The sequence below is a fragment of the Rhamphochromis longiceps genome, unplaced genomic scaffold (genome assembly GCF_057381845.1).
Source record: "Rhamphochromis longiceps isolate RC_006_pf unplaced genomic scaffold, R_longiceps_female_GT1.1 unmapped_scaffold_1, whole genome shotgun sequence".
In the NCBI taxonomy this organism is placed as follows: Eukaryota; Metazoa; Chordata; class Actinopteri; order Cichliformes; family Cichlidae; genus Rhamphochromis; species Rhamphochromis longiceps.
The window spans coordinates 735,756-752,500 of NW_028187221.1; the positions used below are offsets into that span (position 1 = coordinate 735,756).

At 41.4% G+C, this 16,745-nt stretch overlaps 1 protein-coding gene and 10 non-coding genes across 12 annotated transcripts; 6 read left to right on the forward strand and 5 right to left on the reverse strand.

Annotated features, from left to right (window-relative positions):
• Nucleotides 1-265: 265 nt before the first annotated feature.
• Nucleotides 266-2,410, forward strand: LOC146640819 (OX-2 membrane glycoprotein-like). Of its 2 annotated transcripts, none has more exons than XM_085399863.1 (4): nucleotides 266-346; nucleotides 1,368-1,706; nucleotides 1,806-2,071; nucleotides 2,189-2,410. In XM_085399863.1, the coding sequence occupies exons 1-4, from the start codon at nucleotides 292-294 to the stop codon at nucleotides 2,288-2,290; spliced, it is 762 nt and encodes a 253-aa protein (XP_085255989.1). In that variant the 5' UTR covers nucleotides 266-291; the 3' UTR covers nucleotides 2,291-2,410. The 2 variants fall into 2 exon arrangements, with proteins under 2 accessions (XP_085255989.1, XP_085255990.1); XM_085399864.1 differs by having other exon boundaries at nucleotides 1,806-2,029.
• Nucleotides 2,411-7,544: 5,134 nt separating this feature from the next.
• On the reverse strand, nucleotides 7,545-7,663 carry LOC146640820 (5S ribosomal RNA). The gene has a single exon (XR_014909893.1). It is a non-coding gene; the product is annotated as a 5S ribosomal RNA (ribosomal RNA).
• Nucleotides 7,664-10,537: 2,874 nt separating this feature from the next.
• LOC146640821 (5S ribosomal RNA) lies at nucleotides 10,538-10,656 on the forward strand. Its single transcript, XR_014909898.1, has one exon. It is a non-coding gene; the product is annotated as a 5S ribosomal RNA (ribosomal RNA).
• An 846-nt stretch (nucleotides 10,657-11,502) lies between these two features.
• Nucleotides 11,503-11,621, reverse strand: LOC146640822 (5S ribosomal RNA). Its single transcript, XR_014909904.1, has one exon. It is a non-coding gene; the product is annotated as a 5S ribosomal RNA (ribosomal RNA).
• Nucleotides 11,622-11,978: 357 nt separating this feature from the next.
• LOC146640823 (5S ribosomal RNA) lies at nucleotides 11,979-12,097 on the forward strand. Its single transcript, XR_014909900.1, has one exon. It is a non-coding gene; the product is annotated as a 5S ribosomal RNA (ribosomal RNA).
• Nucleotides 12,098-12,943: 846 nt separating this feature from the next.
• Nucleotides 12,944-13,062, reverse strand: LOC146640824 (5S ribosomal RNA). The gene has a single exon (XR_014909907.1). It is a non-coding gene; the product is annotated as a 5S ribosomal RNA (ribosomal RNA).
• Nucleotides 13,063-13,419: 357 nt separating this feature from the next.
• Nucleotides 13,420-13,538, forward strand: LOC146640825 (5S ribosomal RNA). Its single transcript, XR_014909901.1, has one exon. It is a non-coding gene; the product is annotated as a 5S ribosomal RNA (ribosomal RNA).
• Nucleotides 13,539-14,379: 841 nt separating this feature from the next.
• On the reverse strand, nucleotides 14,380-14,498 carry LOC146640826 (5S ribosomal RNA). Its single transcript, XR_014909908.1, has one exon. It is a non-coding gene; the product is annotated as a 5S ribosomal RNA (ribosomal RNA).
• Nucleotides 14,499-14,855: 357 nt separating this feature from the next.
• On the forward strand, nucleotides 14,856-14,974 carry LOC146640827 (5S ribosomal RNA). Its single transcript, XR_014909902.1, has one exon. It is a non-coding gene; the product is annotated as a 5S ribosomal RNA (ribosomal RNA).
• An 841-nt stretch (nucleotides 14,975-15,815) lies between these two features.
• LOC146640828 (5S ribosomal RNA) lies at nucleotides 15,816-15,934 on the reverse strand. Its single transcript, XR_014909909.1, has one exon. It is a non-coding gene; the product is annotated as a 5S ribosomal RNA (ribosomal RNA).
• Nucleotides 15,935-16,291: 357 nt separating this feature from the next.
• LOC146640829 (5S ribosomal RNA) lies at nucleotides 16,292-16,410 on the forward strand. The gene has a single exon (XR_014909905.1). It is a non-coding gene; the product is annotated as a 5S ribosomal RNA (ribosomal RNA).
• The last annotated feature ends 335 nt before the right edge of the window (nucleotides 16,411-16,745 follow it).

The window sequence follows — 16,745 nt, forward strand, 5'->3', positions numbered from 1 at the left end:
ATTTAGCGGTGTAGGAAGTATGTAAGTCACAGGAGGGTGATGTGGGGTGAAATGAGCGGTGGAAGGGAACTTACATTTGAAAAAGTGGTTAATAAGTTAAGTCATGGTGAAGGGAAAGTGGTGGTTTTTCGTTTTTTGAGAAGTACTGGTCTCATCAAGAGGATCTGAGGATTCAGGAGTGACAGACGGTTACCAGACAGGAGATGGCGGTAATGCAACAGTTTTGGATGCAAGCTGCCGTTAAACTTGACTGAAGAAGAAGAAGAAGCAATTTAGCGATAAACAGACAACATGGCAGGACGCGCAATCACGTTTGTCTCTAGTTTGCTGGCGTTTTTCCCAAACGGTGAGTGAGATACACTGTTTCATTTCTGAATTTATTTATATGAATTTGGGCGATAGACAGAAGAAATCACAACATATATTGAACGAGTATAAATTTAGAGTTAAGAAAGTGTTACTAAAGAAAGTCATCAGCTTAAGTTGAAATTGATGAAGCGTGATCTCGACTAACTTTCATTTTCACGGTTGGAACATAAAAGCTGCATTTACATCAAGTCTGACAAAAAAGAAACGCCGGATGTCACTAACAGGTAGACCTACAGCCATAAAACGGTGATATTTAAACGTTTTAAGGGTCTGTTTTAACAGACGCAGCTTTCACAGTAGGCGTTTAGTTGATGAGGGACTGCAGAGAACAATTGGATGCAAGTTAAGCTCTCACACCGGGTCGCAATCAGTCAACCAATTCCGTGTTTAATACCTTAATACTCAATACTCTAATTTTTGGTAATGAGCCAATAACAAGTTAATACGGAGCTGGTGTTGACAATACCGGTACCAACAGTAATAATTAGAATTAGAAAGGCAGGTTAGGTAATGTTATTTGTGTTAATTAAGGGTTTTGTTTGTTTGTTTGTTTTTTTATTTTCCAATGTAACACGTCTCATTGGGCTGAATGTATTATATTTAAAGTCTGAATATAGTCTATAGGTAATCAGTCTATTAAAATGACAACTATGTTGATCAGTGACTGGTGAACAGTAATTGATCAACATAGTTGTCATTTAGTTGTCACGTAGTAAAACTTCCAGCATTATATTGAAAAGTCTGCAGTGTAGATAAATAATTCAAACTAGTTCGTCACAGCTTGATTTCAGCAGGTATATGATGCAGATAACTATTAATAAATACTCAGATATCATATTAACCATTTCTTCCTCCTTTTTATTGATGAAAAAGCTGATCAAAAGCAGGATCATAGTGCCATAAATTAAACTCAGTCTAATCCCTAGCCTGAATTATTGTTTCAGTCTTCCCATCAAGAGCACTCAGTTCATCTTTAACTGATGTTATTCTCCATGCAGCTCTAACAGCAGTGATCCAAACACAGCAGACTGTGCTGGCAGCAGTGGGAGAAGATGCTGAAGTCAGCTGTCAGCTCTTGAAGACTAAAGACGTCCTTCAGGTCACATGGCAGAAAATCTCACATGATGTGGAGACAAATGTTGCCACCTACAGCAAGTACTATGGTCAGAGAGTGAATGATGGCTTTACAGATAAAGTTGAGTTTAAATACACTGGACTACACAACTGCTCCATAGTCATCAGGAATGTGACATATGAGGATGAAGCCTTCTATCACTGTCTGTTTAACACTTATCCTGAAGGCTCTCTGACAGGGAGACCCTACCTCCAAGTTTATAGTAAGAACTTTTACCTCAAACAAACATAGTTGATATAAATGTGTGAGCAGCTGGTGTGTTTGTAAGAACATGTTGATGATATTTCCTGATCCTTCACAGAGCTGCATGAACCTGCTGTTGATGTCAGAGAGTCAAACTCTACTGAAGAGTGGGTTGTTTCCTGTTCAGCCACTGGTCGACCTGCTCCCACTGTAACACTCAGTGTCTCACAACAAGACCTCAGCTTCTCACAGTACAACACTGTCACTGTGTCCAACACCAACGCTACATTCACTGTCACCACTACAGCTGTGCTCTCAGGTTCACGTAAACACAGCACACAGGTGGGATGTGCAGCACGAGTGCTCTCTGCTCCTCACAGAGAGGTGATGTTGACGATTCCTGAAGATGAAGAAGATGATCATGAGAAATTCTTTTAAAATCAATGATTATGATAAATGATCACACAGCAACCTTAATGTTTCTGCATTTTCTTTTTCTAGGTTTGGATGAAAAATCTGGATCCATCACTAGAGAGTTTAGTATGTTTGCTTTCACATATTTATAAATTCCTGTTCAGTCTGTTTTACCTTTATAGTGCTTGACTTTATTACATCTTTCTTTTTCTTAAGATATTCATAATCGCATCTGTGGTTGTGGCCTGTGTTACTGCACGTAACTGTTTAATGTCCTAAATAAATAAATAAATAATGCAAATTTTCTAACTTGTCTCTGTTGTGCTTTTTATCCTTCTGTTATTAGGTCCAATCCAGTGTACCACAAACTCAGATACTTTGCTCACTTTCAGTCCTTTTACTGCACTCTGAGTACTTTAACCACGCAGTTATAATTCAATAATTGTGAGTGAGATCAGACAAGAAGCAGCATGAGACGTCTTTGCACAGCTATTTATTAACTTTGGTAAATAATAGATGCCATATTCACAAATGTGAAAAAAGTGTGTGATGCGGATTTTCACCTGCTATTTCATTAAAAATGGCCACGAGATGGCGCTTTACATTCAAGATTATAACCGCTTGTCTCGTTAATTTAATTTGACTTGAATCTCTTTCCACTTCTGTCAAACCACCAAACAAAAATATATTTTAGTCCCCTGACTAAAATAGTGAATGATTAAATGAACATTGATCTGAAGCCTTTTCCCCTCCCTGTTGTTTTGTAGAGATTAGTTCAGTCATCACATCTGTAAATTTCTGTCAGAGACAAACTCAGACTGTGCTGAGAGAAGATGTCGAATTCAGCTAGTGCAGTCTAAACACGTCCTTTGAGAGGAATAAACTGTTTCCCCCCTTTTTCTAGGGTGCTCCTTTTCCAGCTTTACATATACAGAGATGAAACTGCAACAGACTTGTGCAGACTGGTGCTTCATTGTGGCGTGAAGCACCAGTTTATGTTGACTTTAACAGTTAAATCGCTTGTCCGGTGTAGTGTAAATCAGAAGTTGACTTATTTCTAACAGTTTGTTTCACATGTATTTCGGAATCTGATCGAGCTGCTATATTTGAACCATTTCTGTGGAAATGGTTGATTCTCCTCAGCAAGGTGAGAATGGATCACAGAAATTATTTCCTTTCTATAATATCTGTGATTTTTTTTATTATTAATTTCTCAAGAGTTTGTATCCTGCTGTTATGTCTGTGCTAACATGTGCACAGCCTTTCTCTCATTATAGAGAAGAAAATTGCCCCTGTTGATATGATAGAGTATCACTACATTTATTAACAAACACAAATGTAACCAAATCAGATAATTATATATGTCCACGGGCCAGACAAACTAATGTTTTGTGCCAGAACAAAACCCTCTTTGGTGGATAAAAGGTTGCCGTCCGGTTTTGGTGTGGATATTTTTTTGGAAAGGAGTTTCCCTGGAATCACCTGCATATTAATTCACCTCCATATTTCTGTGCTTTCGTCTGGAGGTGGTATTGCTTGTTTGATTACATTCATACTCTTCTTACAGCCCACACTGCAAACGCCGCTGCGATATTTTCTGTCTATGTGCCACGGCCTACAATACCTCCCTGAGGCCCGTATAATTGCCAGCCTGCTACGCACATGGTAACTATTGTTACCAGGAGAAGTTATCAACCTGTGAAGTGTAAGTGATTTGTGGCTTAGCTAGCCCTGGCTTTGGACTTTGTATTTTATCCCTTTGGGACACTGAATTATTTTATCCCTCCATTTTTATATGCCCAGCAGAGATTATTTCCCGTTCTTGACTAACAAATTATGTTTTAGAACTTGAGTGGTTCCCATCTGTTAAGTAAAAGTATTTATTGGCACCTTATTTGAATGTGTTATGTTTTGCTTGTTTACTGGCGGTCTTTTCAAAAGGTAATTTTCATTCCATTACAAAGTTATGCTGTTGAATCATTACGATCGCTTTCCAGAACAATATTTTAATTTGGAATCCAAAATGCCTCTTCAGTTTTAGTTGACCTATGGGAAACCTTTGAAAATTCAGAACTTGTAATATTTAATAAACGAATAATAATAATAATAATAATAATGGATTGCATTTATATGGCGCTTTACAATTCCACTATTCATTCACTCTCACATTCACACACTGGTGGAGGCAGCTACAGTTGTAGCCACAGCTGCCCTGGGGCAGACTGACAGAAGCGAGGCTGCCTTATCGCGCCATCGGCCCCTCTGGCCATCACCAGTAGGCGGTAGGTATACACCTTTTTTATATGTATTAAAAACAAACAAACAAACAAAAAAAACAACTTTTGTAATGTTACAGATTCCCTCCTGGTTGCTAGACTTCGTTTTGACGTTTATTTAAATAACTTATTTACCGATTGAAAATATAATGACAGCAATATTATTTCATGTTCGAAATATTTTTTAGATTAAATATTAAATTCACAAAAAAATCCTCTTTATGGAGTAAGCATGTTTTCCATGGCTACTTCAAAAAAACCAAACAAACAAACCAAGCTTGAAGTCATGAGCAGGAGTTCATAATAAGTGATGACAGCAGTGTACGCAGAATCTGCCGTTATAGTTAAGAATGGCACCGCATAAGATAGACTTATGCAACTTTTTTTTTTTTTTTTTTTGGTGGGGGATGTCACAGCAGATAGTACAAGAAGAAAGTCGAGTCTACGGCAGAGGCGGAGCCAGACATTTGAAACACCCGGGGCTTAGCCCAAAGAGTAGTATGCATGTGGGATTTTTTTTTTTTTTTTTTTTGGGGGGGGGGGTGTAGAAATGACTGAAAGATTAATAGGCTCTGTTCAAAAAAGAATGACTTCATATAGGGAAAAATATATATCACATGTGCAGGACACCTTAAACTAGTTTTTTAATTAAGCAGCAAGGCAGAACAAGGTCAGGGCTGCATCAAGACACGAGGACTAAACCCCAATTCAACCAGACCCAGAACTGATCCAGAATTAAAACAGGACTACAACAGTTCAAAATCAGGACTACTGAGGACTTAACCAAGACAGAACCAGAATCAGAACTAGATGATAGCACTAAAAATCATCATAGACCTGCACTACACTTATTTTTTAATTCTACCAAAGTCCACTATTTAGATTGAGAAAAGTTTATATAATTATTTAGCCTTGTTGTGCAAACAAGCCTGCAGAACTTAATAAATACAGAATTTGAAAAATAACAAACCTAAAAAGAAACACTAGGTACGAGATACATGAGGACCTGTCTGTCCTCGTTCTCCTCTCTCTCCCTCTTTGTGCTGACAATCATCAAATATACAGTTGAAACCAGATATTTACTCTTCAGATAAAAACACTTTTTTAATTGTAACATCAAATCAGACTAAATGTTTATTTCTTTAGATTGATAAATATAAAAACATATTTGTTAACTTTAAGAGTAAAGAGAGAAACTATCTGTATTTCTTAATTGCAAATGGCACCAAATTGTATTCAAACTTGAGCCACACTTATGGAGCTCCACAGTTCTTTTCCTGGTGTTTTGGTTGATATCTCTTGATTTTCCCATGTCACAGAAACAGGCTCTGTGTTTTGCCTTATATGCATCCACAGCTGTGCCACCAGTTTACTCACATGGACTCTACTAACCTATCAGAAGCTTCTTCAGCTCAGAATGGAATCGTCTGGAGTTTTCTTATTAATTAACAATAAATTTAGTGTACATGTACTCCTAAATTTGATGAAAGTGATAAAAATAGCTCTGTCTCTCTTTATTCTGAAATTTAACTAATTCAAAATATATTTCAATATTTATCTAAAACAAAAATGTACTCTGTTGTACAGTAAAAATGTTTTATGTTTTCTCCCTAAAGTGTAAATATCTGGTTACAAATGTGAATATCCTGCTGTGTATTGAAATCCCTCTTGTTTTGCATAGAAATATACTGAACAACATACAAAGCATAATATATAAAATAACATTTACCTGAGTTTTTTCTTTGAAAGAACCCTCGAATGTCCATTCTTATGTTTCAGTACATAACTGAAACCGATTTAGTCGGGAGGGTAAGAACTGAGAATATGAAATAAACACACGTAAGCTAAGACTCTAAAAAAAAATAGCATTTGTTCGGCTTTTCATTTTGCCATTTGTTGATTCACTTGAAGAGCGAGTAACGTAATATTGGTCAAGTGATCAGTTTGATATCAATCTTTCGTGATGCACCGTCATATTTACATTATTTGTACGGTACGAATGATTTGCTTTGGTACCTGGTCAAACTTAAGCTCTCCTTAGTATGGCTGGCTCCGTCTCTCCAACAGCGCACTCACGGGCAGCAGCTGCCCCGCCCCCTCGCTCAGTCGCTTAGTGCCTGAGCTTGGATCATACCAATATCAGGGGGGGATTCGCGCACAGTCGTAAATTCCCACAGTGTGCACTATGTGCTTCGAATATTGTGTGTACTTTTTGTTTTATACAGTTGTCAGCCAGGCATCTAACTATGAAAAAATTACACTCCAAAATACCCCGGGCTTCTGACAAAACAACCCGGGCTTAAGCCCCGTAAGCCACCCCCCCGCTCCGCCCCTGGTCTACGGTAGTGCAAAGTCTACGCTGTGTGTAGACGGTTACGTCTTTTCATTGGCCCGGAGTCTACGGTGAGCATAGACACTGTAGACTCGAGCCGATAGGAGCGCCGAATCCCACTGTAGACGACCAATCGTCTGTTCGGCGGAAGTTGCGTCACCAAAACAACAACAACACGCAGCGGAGGAGCGAAGAAGCCGGAAAGTCCGCTATTTTTTTTTTAATGGAAACTGGCATTTCTTCTGTGTTTACCTTGGATTTAGCGGAAATTACACGACGCTGAATAGCGCGTTTAACCCTTTTTCTTTGTGGTAAATGTTAGCCGCCCGCTAGCCGACATCTAATGTATTACGCCCATCTTTTCAGTGGCTACAACTGCTTTCCGTGGCTCGTTACAAACGATCTGAGATATATGAAGTAGTAAGTGTATTTAATGTCATACTAGGCAGATTTACTGCACTGCCATTTACTACACATTTACCCGTGTTTGGCTATTGTCTGTACATCTCGCTCGTTGTAAACTTTCTTTAAGTATGTGTAACATTCACAATTATATTGTTGATGGTAACGTGTATGATTCCAGCCTACCTGATGGGCACTTTTGACTTTTTGTAGTTCAGTTCAGTGATTGACTATCCTGCAGTGCTGTTTTCCTGTATTCATCCACTCATCTCTACATTTACAGAATAAATAGGTTTGTGTATTTCCTAAATATTTCGTTCCTGCTGTTCTTTTGTTTTGCACAAAAGGGAAATGTTGTCATGAAGCTTTTCCTCAAGCTGCCTCCACTGAGTGAGCAGCGGCGCCCTCTGCAGTTTGTGTGTGGGAGTGCAAAAGCTTACAGCACCTGGTATTCCCAGGCGGTCTCCCATCCAAGTACTGACCAGGCCCGACCCTGCTTAGCTTCCGAGATCAGACGAGATCGGGCGTGTTCAGGGTGGTATGGCCGTAAGCAGTGGCGTGTCTAGAAAATTTTTGTTGGGGGGGCCAGGTAGGGGCACAGATTTGGAGAAGGGTGGCAGATTTAATTGGCAGATAATGTTTTAAAAAAAAATTCTACCAACCCTTAACCATAATTCAATAATCCTATAAACCTAATAACCAAATGCACTTTTAACTCTTATTAGAATGAGATTTTAACCACTACGGTGCAAAGTTTTTAGATACTGCGTTGATAAAGTACAAGAGATACAATCAGTGCTTTGTCAGTGTTTACTCAGCAGTCAAGGACAACAATATTTGCATAGTATTTTTACTGACATATAGTGCACATATGTTTTGGGCAAAAACATTTTTGAAAATTAAAATACGAACATTTGTAACAAACAATTGACAAATTAGCCAGTTCCAATGCAAAACTTTATCTGCCTGTTAAAAAAAGAAGATAATCTTCTCACAAACTGGTGTTTGATTTTGAAACAGGAAAAAAGTGGAGAAACAACTGAAAAGACTAACATTTGAATGAAACCTGAAAGCAAGTAAATACTTTCTATGCTGCCTTATGGTAAACTTTGGTAATATTGATAAAGAACAACACTGGCTGATGATAAAATACAGTCAGCTGGCATGGTGACACTGCCAGTATTAACCTGCAGGGCTGGACTGGGACAAAAAAATTGGGCATTTTTACTACTGACCGACCCACCAGGTAGTAAAGCCATAAAGACTTTGACTGAAAACAAACCCTGTTGTGACAGTGATGTACAGTCTTGTTGGTATATGTATGATTTCTATACATTTTACGTCAGATAAAAACTTTGGTTGTAAGATTTAGATAATTATTTAATAAAAACTAGGTATTTTAAATGAGAATAAGAAAGAAAAGTATTTCTTTGTGCCCACCTTTCCCTGTTAATGCCCTACCTGGCCCCCTGGCAAAACTTTGCTAGACCCGCCCCTGCACAGTTACCAGCTGTCTGCTACATAAAAAAGGATCCTGGTGTTATTTGTCTCTCAGAAACAGTTCATAACTTCCCTTCAACTCATTCATGTCACCTAAAAGGTAAACCTGTTTCTCCATCACCTGTTCAGCTCTGATGGTTCAGTAAGGACATCTCCTGGTTTCATCTTCATGTTTCCCTCTCACCACATATCCAAACCGACATCATGACCAGCAGCTTTACAGCTGTGGCTCCAGCAAACATCAGCTGATACTAGAAATTAATATTAAATACATTCTAACAACAGCCGATCAAGCTTAAACGTGCTGCTGTTGTTTAGCGCAACATCTGCTGGTTTCCTCTTTCTGGCGCAAAGTGGGCGATAAACAAGAGAGAAAAGCCGATCAGCTGATCATTGATCAGTTTCATGATTGAAGTAGCAACAGGAGAGGGAGGGGGGAGAATGAAAGAAGAGGCAGCTGTGCAGCATAAAGACAGAATAAATCCAGTTTTGTGTCTTTTTCCATTCTAGCTAAAGTCCGGGACAAACTGCGTCTCTTCTCAGCTCAATACGAAACGCGTAATATTTTCTCTGAATGAGGGACCATTCCATTTTTTTAAGGAGCCGTTGGCAACTCTACTAACCTTATGAATAAAATAAAGTTCACTATCAGTAACATCATAGCACCCACCCAGCTGTATAAAAACTCCGTCAAACTGGCTAGAACGCAGTATGAGTTATTGCAACTGACAGTAAAAAGTCAGCAACATGAAAATAAACTCCACCTAAACTTGGTTTATATCTGACCCAGATAGACTGCAGGTCATAACTTCTTACCTGAAGTTCAGTTCACCTGACACTCGGACTGGTGGCTGCTTCGGGTCTCTCCTCCTGCCTCCCCTTCCCTCATCCACCTGTTGCCTCTGTGGAAGCCCCGTCATAGTCACCACCAAACAACGGAGTTATTTCTACACATCGACCTGCATCTGGCCAATCCACCACCTCTCACTGTTCATGCCATTACAAAAAAAATAAAAAATAAGTCACTGGGGATATGCCCGGTATGCCCGATGGCCAGTCCAGCTATGTTAACCTGCAACCAAATCTGCAGCTCCATACAGCAATGTTACGACTTAGATTATATCTTATAACGCATAACTCTTATGTTAGCTGCCCTCAGTAGCATACTGTCTGAAATATTCCACAGCTGCAATAATTCTTTAAGTGTTATTTTTTTCCTTGGTATTCTAATTTCACCGAAGTTTACTAAACTCAACAAACTTGATATTACTTACCGGGACATTTATTCTGTCCTCATTTTCTTTCACCGAAAAATTGTTTCCTGCAGTGCCATCTTTCGTGCTTGGCTCTCCTACCTTTGCTAACGTCATGCGCATAGCGCAGAAGCGATGCTGCATTCACTTACACTCGGATATCTGAGCGTCACCGTGAAAACATAATCGGACATTTGATATTTGATTGAATTTTATTGTTTTGCCTTTGGGGTGGCACCTGGGGTGGCCAGTCTGGTTTGGGGGGTGGCCTGTGCCCCCCCAGGCCACCCCGCTGGACACGCCATTGGCCGTAAGCGAGGGAAACCCGCTATAAAAGACCTTTTATACTTGGCAAATGTCACGCACTTTAAAATATAGGATTGTACTAAGCTTCACATGTTACAGCGAAAACATGCAAACCTTTGTTGTGAACTGCAGCTTCAACACTGAGCTGCAAAAATGCTTTTCCCGCGGTAACGTCACCATAATAACACATGTTACTTTCTCACAGCACAGTGTTAAAGTGACAGAGAGCACACAGTGTGTTAGGACCATTTGGAAGTCCAACATTTTTGTGCTTTGGACAATTCAACTTATATACAGGACATAAAAACCTAAGCATGACTGCGTCATCACAGCATGTATAAAGAGGCTGTTTGTGAAGCAGTCCCTCGCTTACGGCCACACCACCCTGAACGCGCCCGATCTCGTCTGATCTCGGAAGCCAAGCTGGGTCGGGCCTGGTCAGTACTTGGATGGGAGACTTCCTGGGAATACCAGGTGCCGTAAGCTTTTGCATTTCAACACACAAATGACAGTTTAAATAGTGAAACGGATCTGAGGCACTCTTTAAGCTCATTTTCCAATAGGATGGTTAGTGAGTCTTGCGCAAAGAGCTCTTCCACTCATGTAGTAATGTCAAATTCTTCAAGCGTTACATCAATATCACTGTACATGCACAGAGCACCTGTAGATGTTTTTGTGCAAACACTCACAATTGTTTATGACGTGAATATTGCTGCATTAAGTATGCATGCATTATAACTGTGCTGTCATGGGCAGCTATTAAAAATAAAAGTAGAAACTAATCAATATGCTTCACTCTAAATTGTTTTTTAAATCCCAATAAATGGGTTACAGTATCTACATGAACCCCGTTGTCGAGGAAGCCTCTCACTTACGGCCATACCAGCCTGTTCTCATCTGATCTCTGAAGGTAACCAGGGGCGGTCCTGCATAGTCGCGTCACCTTCACCTTGCTCCATGTTAGAAACTCCATGATATCGTGTTCCCTGCTCAGGGTAGCACACTGATGCGCATTTATTCAGTATTCTTCGGGGCCGCAGTCGGCAGCCAATAAGAGTTAAAACTCGTTGCACAAGAGTGTCAGGTTGACACTGTGCCCGCTGCACGCTACAAGGTTAACGAGTTCCTCACTATTGAGCCCAGACGGACTAGCCGTAGACATTCTCTACATTTACAGAATAAATAAGTTTGTGTATTTCCTAAATATTTCGTTCCTGCTGTTCTTTTGTTTTGTTTTGCACAAAAGGGAAATGTTGTCATGAAGCTTTTCCTCAAGCTGCCTCCACTGAGTGAGCAGCGGCGCCCTCTGCAGTTTGTGTGTGGGAGTGCAAAAGCTTACAGCACCTGGTATTCCCAGGCGGTCTCCCATCCAAGTACTGACCAGGCCCGACCCTGCTTAGCTTCCGAGATCAGACGAGATCGGGCGTGTTCAGGGTGGTATGGCCGTAAGCGAGGGAAACCCGCTATAAAAGACCTTTTATACTTGGCAAATGTCACGCACTTTAAAATATAGGATTGTACTAAGCTTCACATGTTACAGCGAAAACATGCAAACCTTTGTTGTGAACTGCAGCTTCAACACTGAGCTGCAAAAATGCTTTTCCCGCGGTAACGTCACCATAATAACACATGTTACTTTCTCACAGCACAGTGTTAAAGTGACAGAGAGCACACAGTGTGTTAGGACCATTTGGAAGTCCAACATTTTTGTGCTTTGGACAATTCAACTTATATACAGGACATAAAAACCTAAGCATGACTGCGTCATCACAGCATGTATAAAGAGGCTGTTTGTGAAGCAGTCCCTCGCTTACGGCCACACCACCCTGAACGCGCCCGATCTCGTCTGATCTCGGAAGCCAAGCTGGGTCGGGCCTGGTCAGTACTTGGATGGGAGACTGCCTGGGAATACCAGGTGCCGTAAGCTTTTGCATTTCAACACACAAATGACAGTTTAAATAGTGAAACGGATCTGAGGCACTCTTTAAGCTCATTTTCCAATAGGATGGTTAGTGAGTCTTGCGCAAAGAGCTCTTCCACTCATGTAGTAATGTCAAATTCTTCAAGCGTTACATCAGTATCACTGTACATGCACAGAGCACCTGTAGATGTTTTTGTGCAAACACTCACAATTGTTTATGACGTGAATATTGCTGCATTAAGTATGCATGCATTATAACTGTGCTGTCATGGGCAGCTATTAAAAATAAAAGTAGAAACTAATCAATATGCTTCACTCTAAATTGTTTTTTAAATCCCAATAAATGGGTTACAGTATCTACATGAACCCCGTTGTCGAGGAAGCCTCTCACTTACGGCCATACCAGCCTGTTCTCATCTGATCTCTGAAGGTAACCAGGGGCGGTCCTGCATAGTCGCGTCACCTTCACCTTGCTCCATGTTAGAAACTCCATGATATCGTGTTCCCTGCTCAGGGTAGCACACTGATGCGCATTTATTCAGTATTCTTCGGGGCCGCAGTCGGCAGCCAATAAGAGTTAAAACTCGTTGCACAAGAGTGTCAGGTTGACACTGTGCCCGCTGCACGCTACAAGGTTAACGAGTTCCTCACTATTGAGCCCAGACGGACTAGCCGTAGACATTCTCTACATTTACAGAATAAATAAGTTTGTGTATTTCCTAAATATTTCGTTCCTGCTGTTCTTTTGTTTTGTTTTGCACAAAAGGGAAATGTTGTCATGAAGCTTTTCCTCAAGCTGCCTCCACTGAGTGAGCAGCGGCGCCCTCTGCAGTTTGTGTGTGGGAGTGCAAAAGCTTACAGCACCTGGTATTCCCAGGCGGTCTCCCATCCAAGTACTGACCAGGCCCGACCCTGCTTAGCTTCCGAGATCAGACGAGATCGGGCGTGTTCAGGGTGGTATGGCCGTAAGCGAGGGAAACCCGCTATAAAAGACCTTTTATACTTGGCAAATGTCACGCACTTTAAAATATAGGATTGTACTAAGCTTCACATGTTACAGCGAAAACATGCAAACCTTTGTTGTGAACTGCAGCTTCAACACTGAGCTGCAAAAATGCTTTTCCCGCGGTAACGTCACCATAATAACACATGTTACTTTCTCACAGCACAGTGTTAAAGTGACAGAGAGCACACAGTGTGTTAGGACCATTTGGAAGTCCAACATTTTTGTGCTTTGGACAATTCAACTTATATACAGGACATAAAAACCTAAGCATGACTGCGTCATCACAGCATGTATAAAGAGGCTGTTTGTGAAGCAGTCCCTCGCTTACGGCCACACCACCCTGAACGCGCCCGATCTCGTCTGATCTCGGAAGCCAAGCTGGGTCGGGCCTGGTCAGTACTTGGATGGGAGACTGCCTGGGAATACCAGGTGCCGTAAGCTTTTGCATTTCAACACACAAATGACAGTTTAAATAGTGAAACGGATCTGAGGCACTCTTTAAGCTCATTTTCCAATAGGATGGTTAGTGAGTCTTGCGCAAAGAGCTCTTCCACTCATGTAGTAATGTCAAATTCTTCAAGCGTTACATCAGTATCACTGTACATGCACAGAGCACCTGTAGATGTTTTTGTGCAAACACTCACAATTGTTTATGACGTGAATATTGCTGCATTAAGTATGCATGCATTATAACTGTGCTGTCATGGGCAGCTATTAAAAATAAAAGTAGAAACTAATCAATATGCTTCACTCTAAATTGTTTTTTAAATCCCAATAAATGGGTTACAGTATCTACATGAACCCCGTTGTCGAGGAAGCCTCTCACTTACGGCCATACCAGCCTGTTCTCATCTGATCTCTGAAGGTAACCAGGGGCGGTCCTGCATAGTCGCGTCACCTTCACCTTGCTCCATGTTAGAAACTCCATGATATCGTGTTCCCTGCTCAGGGTAGCACACTGATGCGCATTTATTCAGTATTCTTCGGGGCCGCAGTCGGCAGCCAATAAGAGTTAAAACTCGTTGCACAAGAGTGTCAGGTTGACACTGTGCCCGCTGCACGCTACAAGGTTAACGAGTTCCTCACTATTGAGCCCAGACGGACTAGCCGTAGACATTCTCTACATTTACAGAATAAATAAGTTTGTGTATTTCCTAAATATTTCGTTCCTGCTGTTCTTTTGTTTTGCACAAAAGGGAAATGTTGTCATGAAGCTTTTCCTCAAGCTGCCTCCACTGAGTGAGCAGCGGCGCCCTCTGCAGTTTGTGTGTGGGAGTGCAAAAGCTTACAGCACCTGGTATTCCCAGGCGGTCTCCCATCCAAGTACTGACCAGGCCCGACCCTGCTTAGCTTCCGAGATCAGACGAGATCGGGCGTGTTCAGGGTGGTATGGCCGTAAGCGAGGGAAACCCGCTATAAAAGACCTTTTATACTTGGCAAATGTCACGCACTTTAAAATATAGGATTGTACTAAGCTTCACATGTTACAGCGAAAACATGCAAACCTTTGTTGTGAACTGCAGCTTCAACACTGAGCTGCAAAAATGCTTTTCCCGCGGTAACGTCACCATAATAACACATGTTACTTTCTCACAGCACAGTGTTAAAGTGACAGAGAGCACACAGTGTGTTAGGACCATTTGGAAGTCCAACATTTTTGTGCTTTGGACAATTCAACTTATATACAGGACATAAAAACCTAAGCATGACTGCGTCATCACAGCATGTATAAAGAGGCTGTTTGTGAAGCAGTCCCTCGCTTACGGCCACACCACCCTGAACGCGCCCGATCTCGTCTGATCTCGGAAGCCAAGCTGGGTCGGGCCTGGTCAGTACTTGGATGGGAGACTGCCTGGGAATACCAGGTGCCGTAAGCTTTTGCATTTCAACACACAAATGACAGTTTAAATAGTGAAACGGATCTGAGGCACTCTTTAAGCTCATTTTCCAATAGGATGGTTAGTGAGTCTTGCGCAAAGAGCTCTTCCACTCATGTAGTAATGTCAAATTCTTCAAGCGTTACATCAGTATCACTGTACATGCACAGAGCACCTGTAGATGTTTTTGTGCAAACACTCACAATTGTTTATGACGTGAATATTGCTGCATTAAGTATGCATGCATTATAACTGTGCTGTCATGGGCAGCTATTAAAAATAAAAGTAGAAACTAATCAATATGCTTCACTCTAAATTGTTTTTTAAATCCCAATAAATGGGTTACAGTATCTACATGAACCCCGTTGTCGAGGAAGCCTCTCACTTACGGCCATACCAGCCTGTTCTCATCTGATCTCTGAAGGTAACCAGGGGCGGTCCTGCATAGTCGCGTCACCTTCACCTTGCTCCATGTTAGAAACTCCATGATATCGTGTTCCCTGCTCAGGGTAGCACACTGATGCGCATTTATTCAGTATTCTTCGGGGCCGCAGTCGGCAGCCAATAAGAGTTAAAACTCGTTGCACAAGAGTGTCAGGTTGACACTGTGCCCGCTGCACGCTACAAGGTTAACGAGTTCCTCACTATTGAGCCCAGACGGACTAGCCGTAGACATTCTCTACATTTACAGAATAAATAAGTTTGTGTATTTCCTAAATATTTCGTTCCTGCTGTTCTTTTGTTTTGCACAAAAGGGAAATGTTGTCATGAAGCTTTTCCTCAAGCTGCCTCCACTGAGTGAGCAGCGGCGCCCTCTGCAGTTTGTGTGTGGGAGTGCAAAAGCTTACAGCACCTGGTATTCCCAGGCGGTCTCCCATCCAAGTACTGACCAGGCCCGACCCTGCTTAGCTTCCGAGATCAGACGAGATCGGGCGTGTTCAGGGTGGTATGGCCGTAAGCGAGGGAAACCCGCTATAAAAGACCTTTTATACTTGGCAAATGTCACGCACTTTAAAATATAGGATTGTACTAAGCTTCACATGTTACAGCGAAAACATGCAAACCTTTGTTGTGAACTGCAGCTTCAACACTGAGCTGCAAAAATGCTTTTCCCGCGGTAACGTCACCATAATAACACATGTTACTTTCTCACAGCACAGTGTTAAAGTGACAGAGAGCACACAGTGTGTTAGGACCATTTGGAAGTCCAACATTTTTGTGCTTTGGACAATTCAACTTATATACAGGACATAAAAACCTAAGCATGACTGCGTCATCACAGCATGTATAAAGAGGCTGTTTGTGAAGCAGTCCCTCGCTTACGGCCACACCACCCTGAACGCGCCCGATCTCGTCTGATCTCGGAAGCCAAGCTGGGTCGGGCCTGTTCAGTACTTGGATGGGAGACTTCCTGGGAATACCAGGTGCCGTAAGCTTTTGCATTTCAACACACAAATGACAGTTTAAATAGTGAAACGGATCTGAGGCACTCTTTAAGCTCATTTTCCAATAGGATGGTTAGTGAGTCTTGCGCAAAGAGCTCTTCCACTCATGTAGTAATGTCAAATTCTTCAAGCGTTACATCAGTATCACTGTACATGCACAGAGCACCTGTAGATGTTTTTGTGCAAACACTCACAATTGTTTATGACGTGAATATTGCTGCATTAAGTATGCATGCATTATAACTGTGCTGTCATGGGCAGCTATTAAAAATAAAAGTAGAAACTAATCAATATGCTTCACTCTAAATTGTTTTTTAAATCCCAAT

Excerpts from the sequence above, each read along its gene's own strand:
- LOC146640819 (XM_085399863.1), top strand. The coding sequence starts at position 292 with ATGGCAGGACGCGCAATCACGTTTGTCTCTAGTTTGCTGGCGTTTTTC. Across the intron at positions 1,707-1,805 it reads ACCCTACCTCCAAGTTTATA|AGCTGCATGAACCTGCTGTT; the intron begins GTAAGAACTTTT and ends GATCCTTCACAG. Across the intron at positions 2,072-2,188 it reads TCTCTGCTCCTCACAGAGAG|GTTTGGATGAAAAATCTGGA; the intron begins GTGATGTTGACG and ends TTCTTTTTCTAG.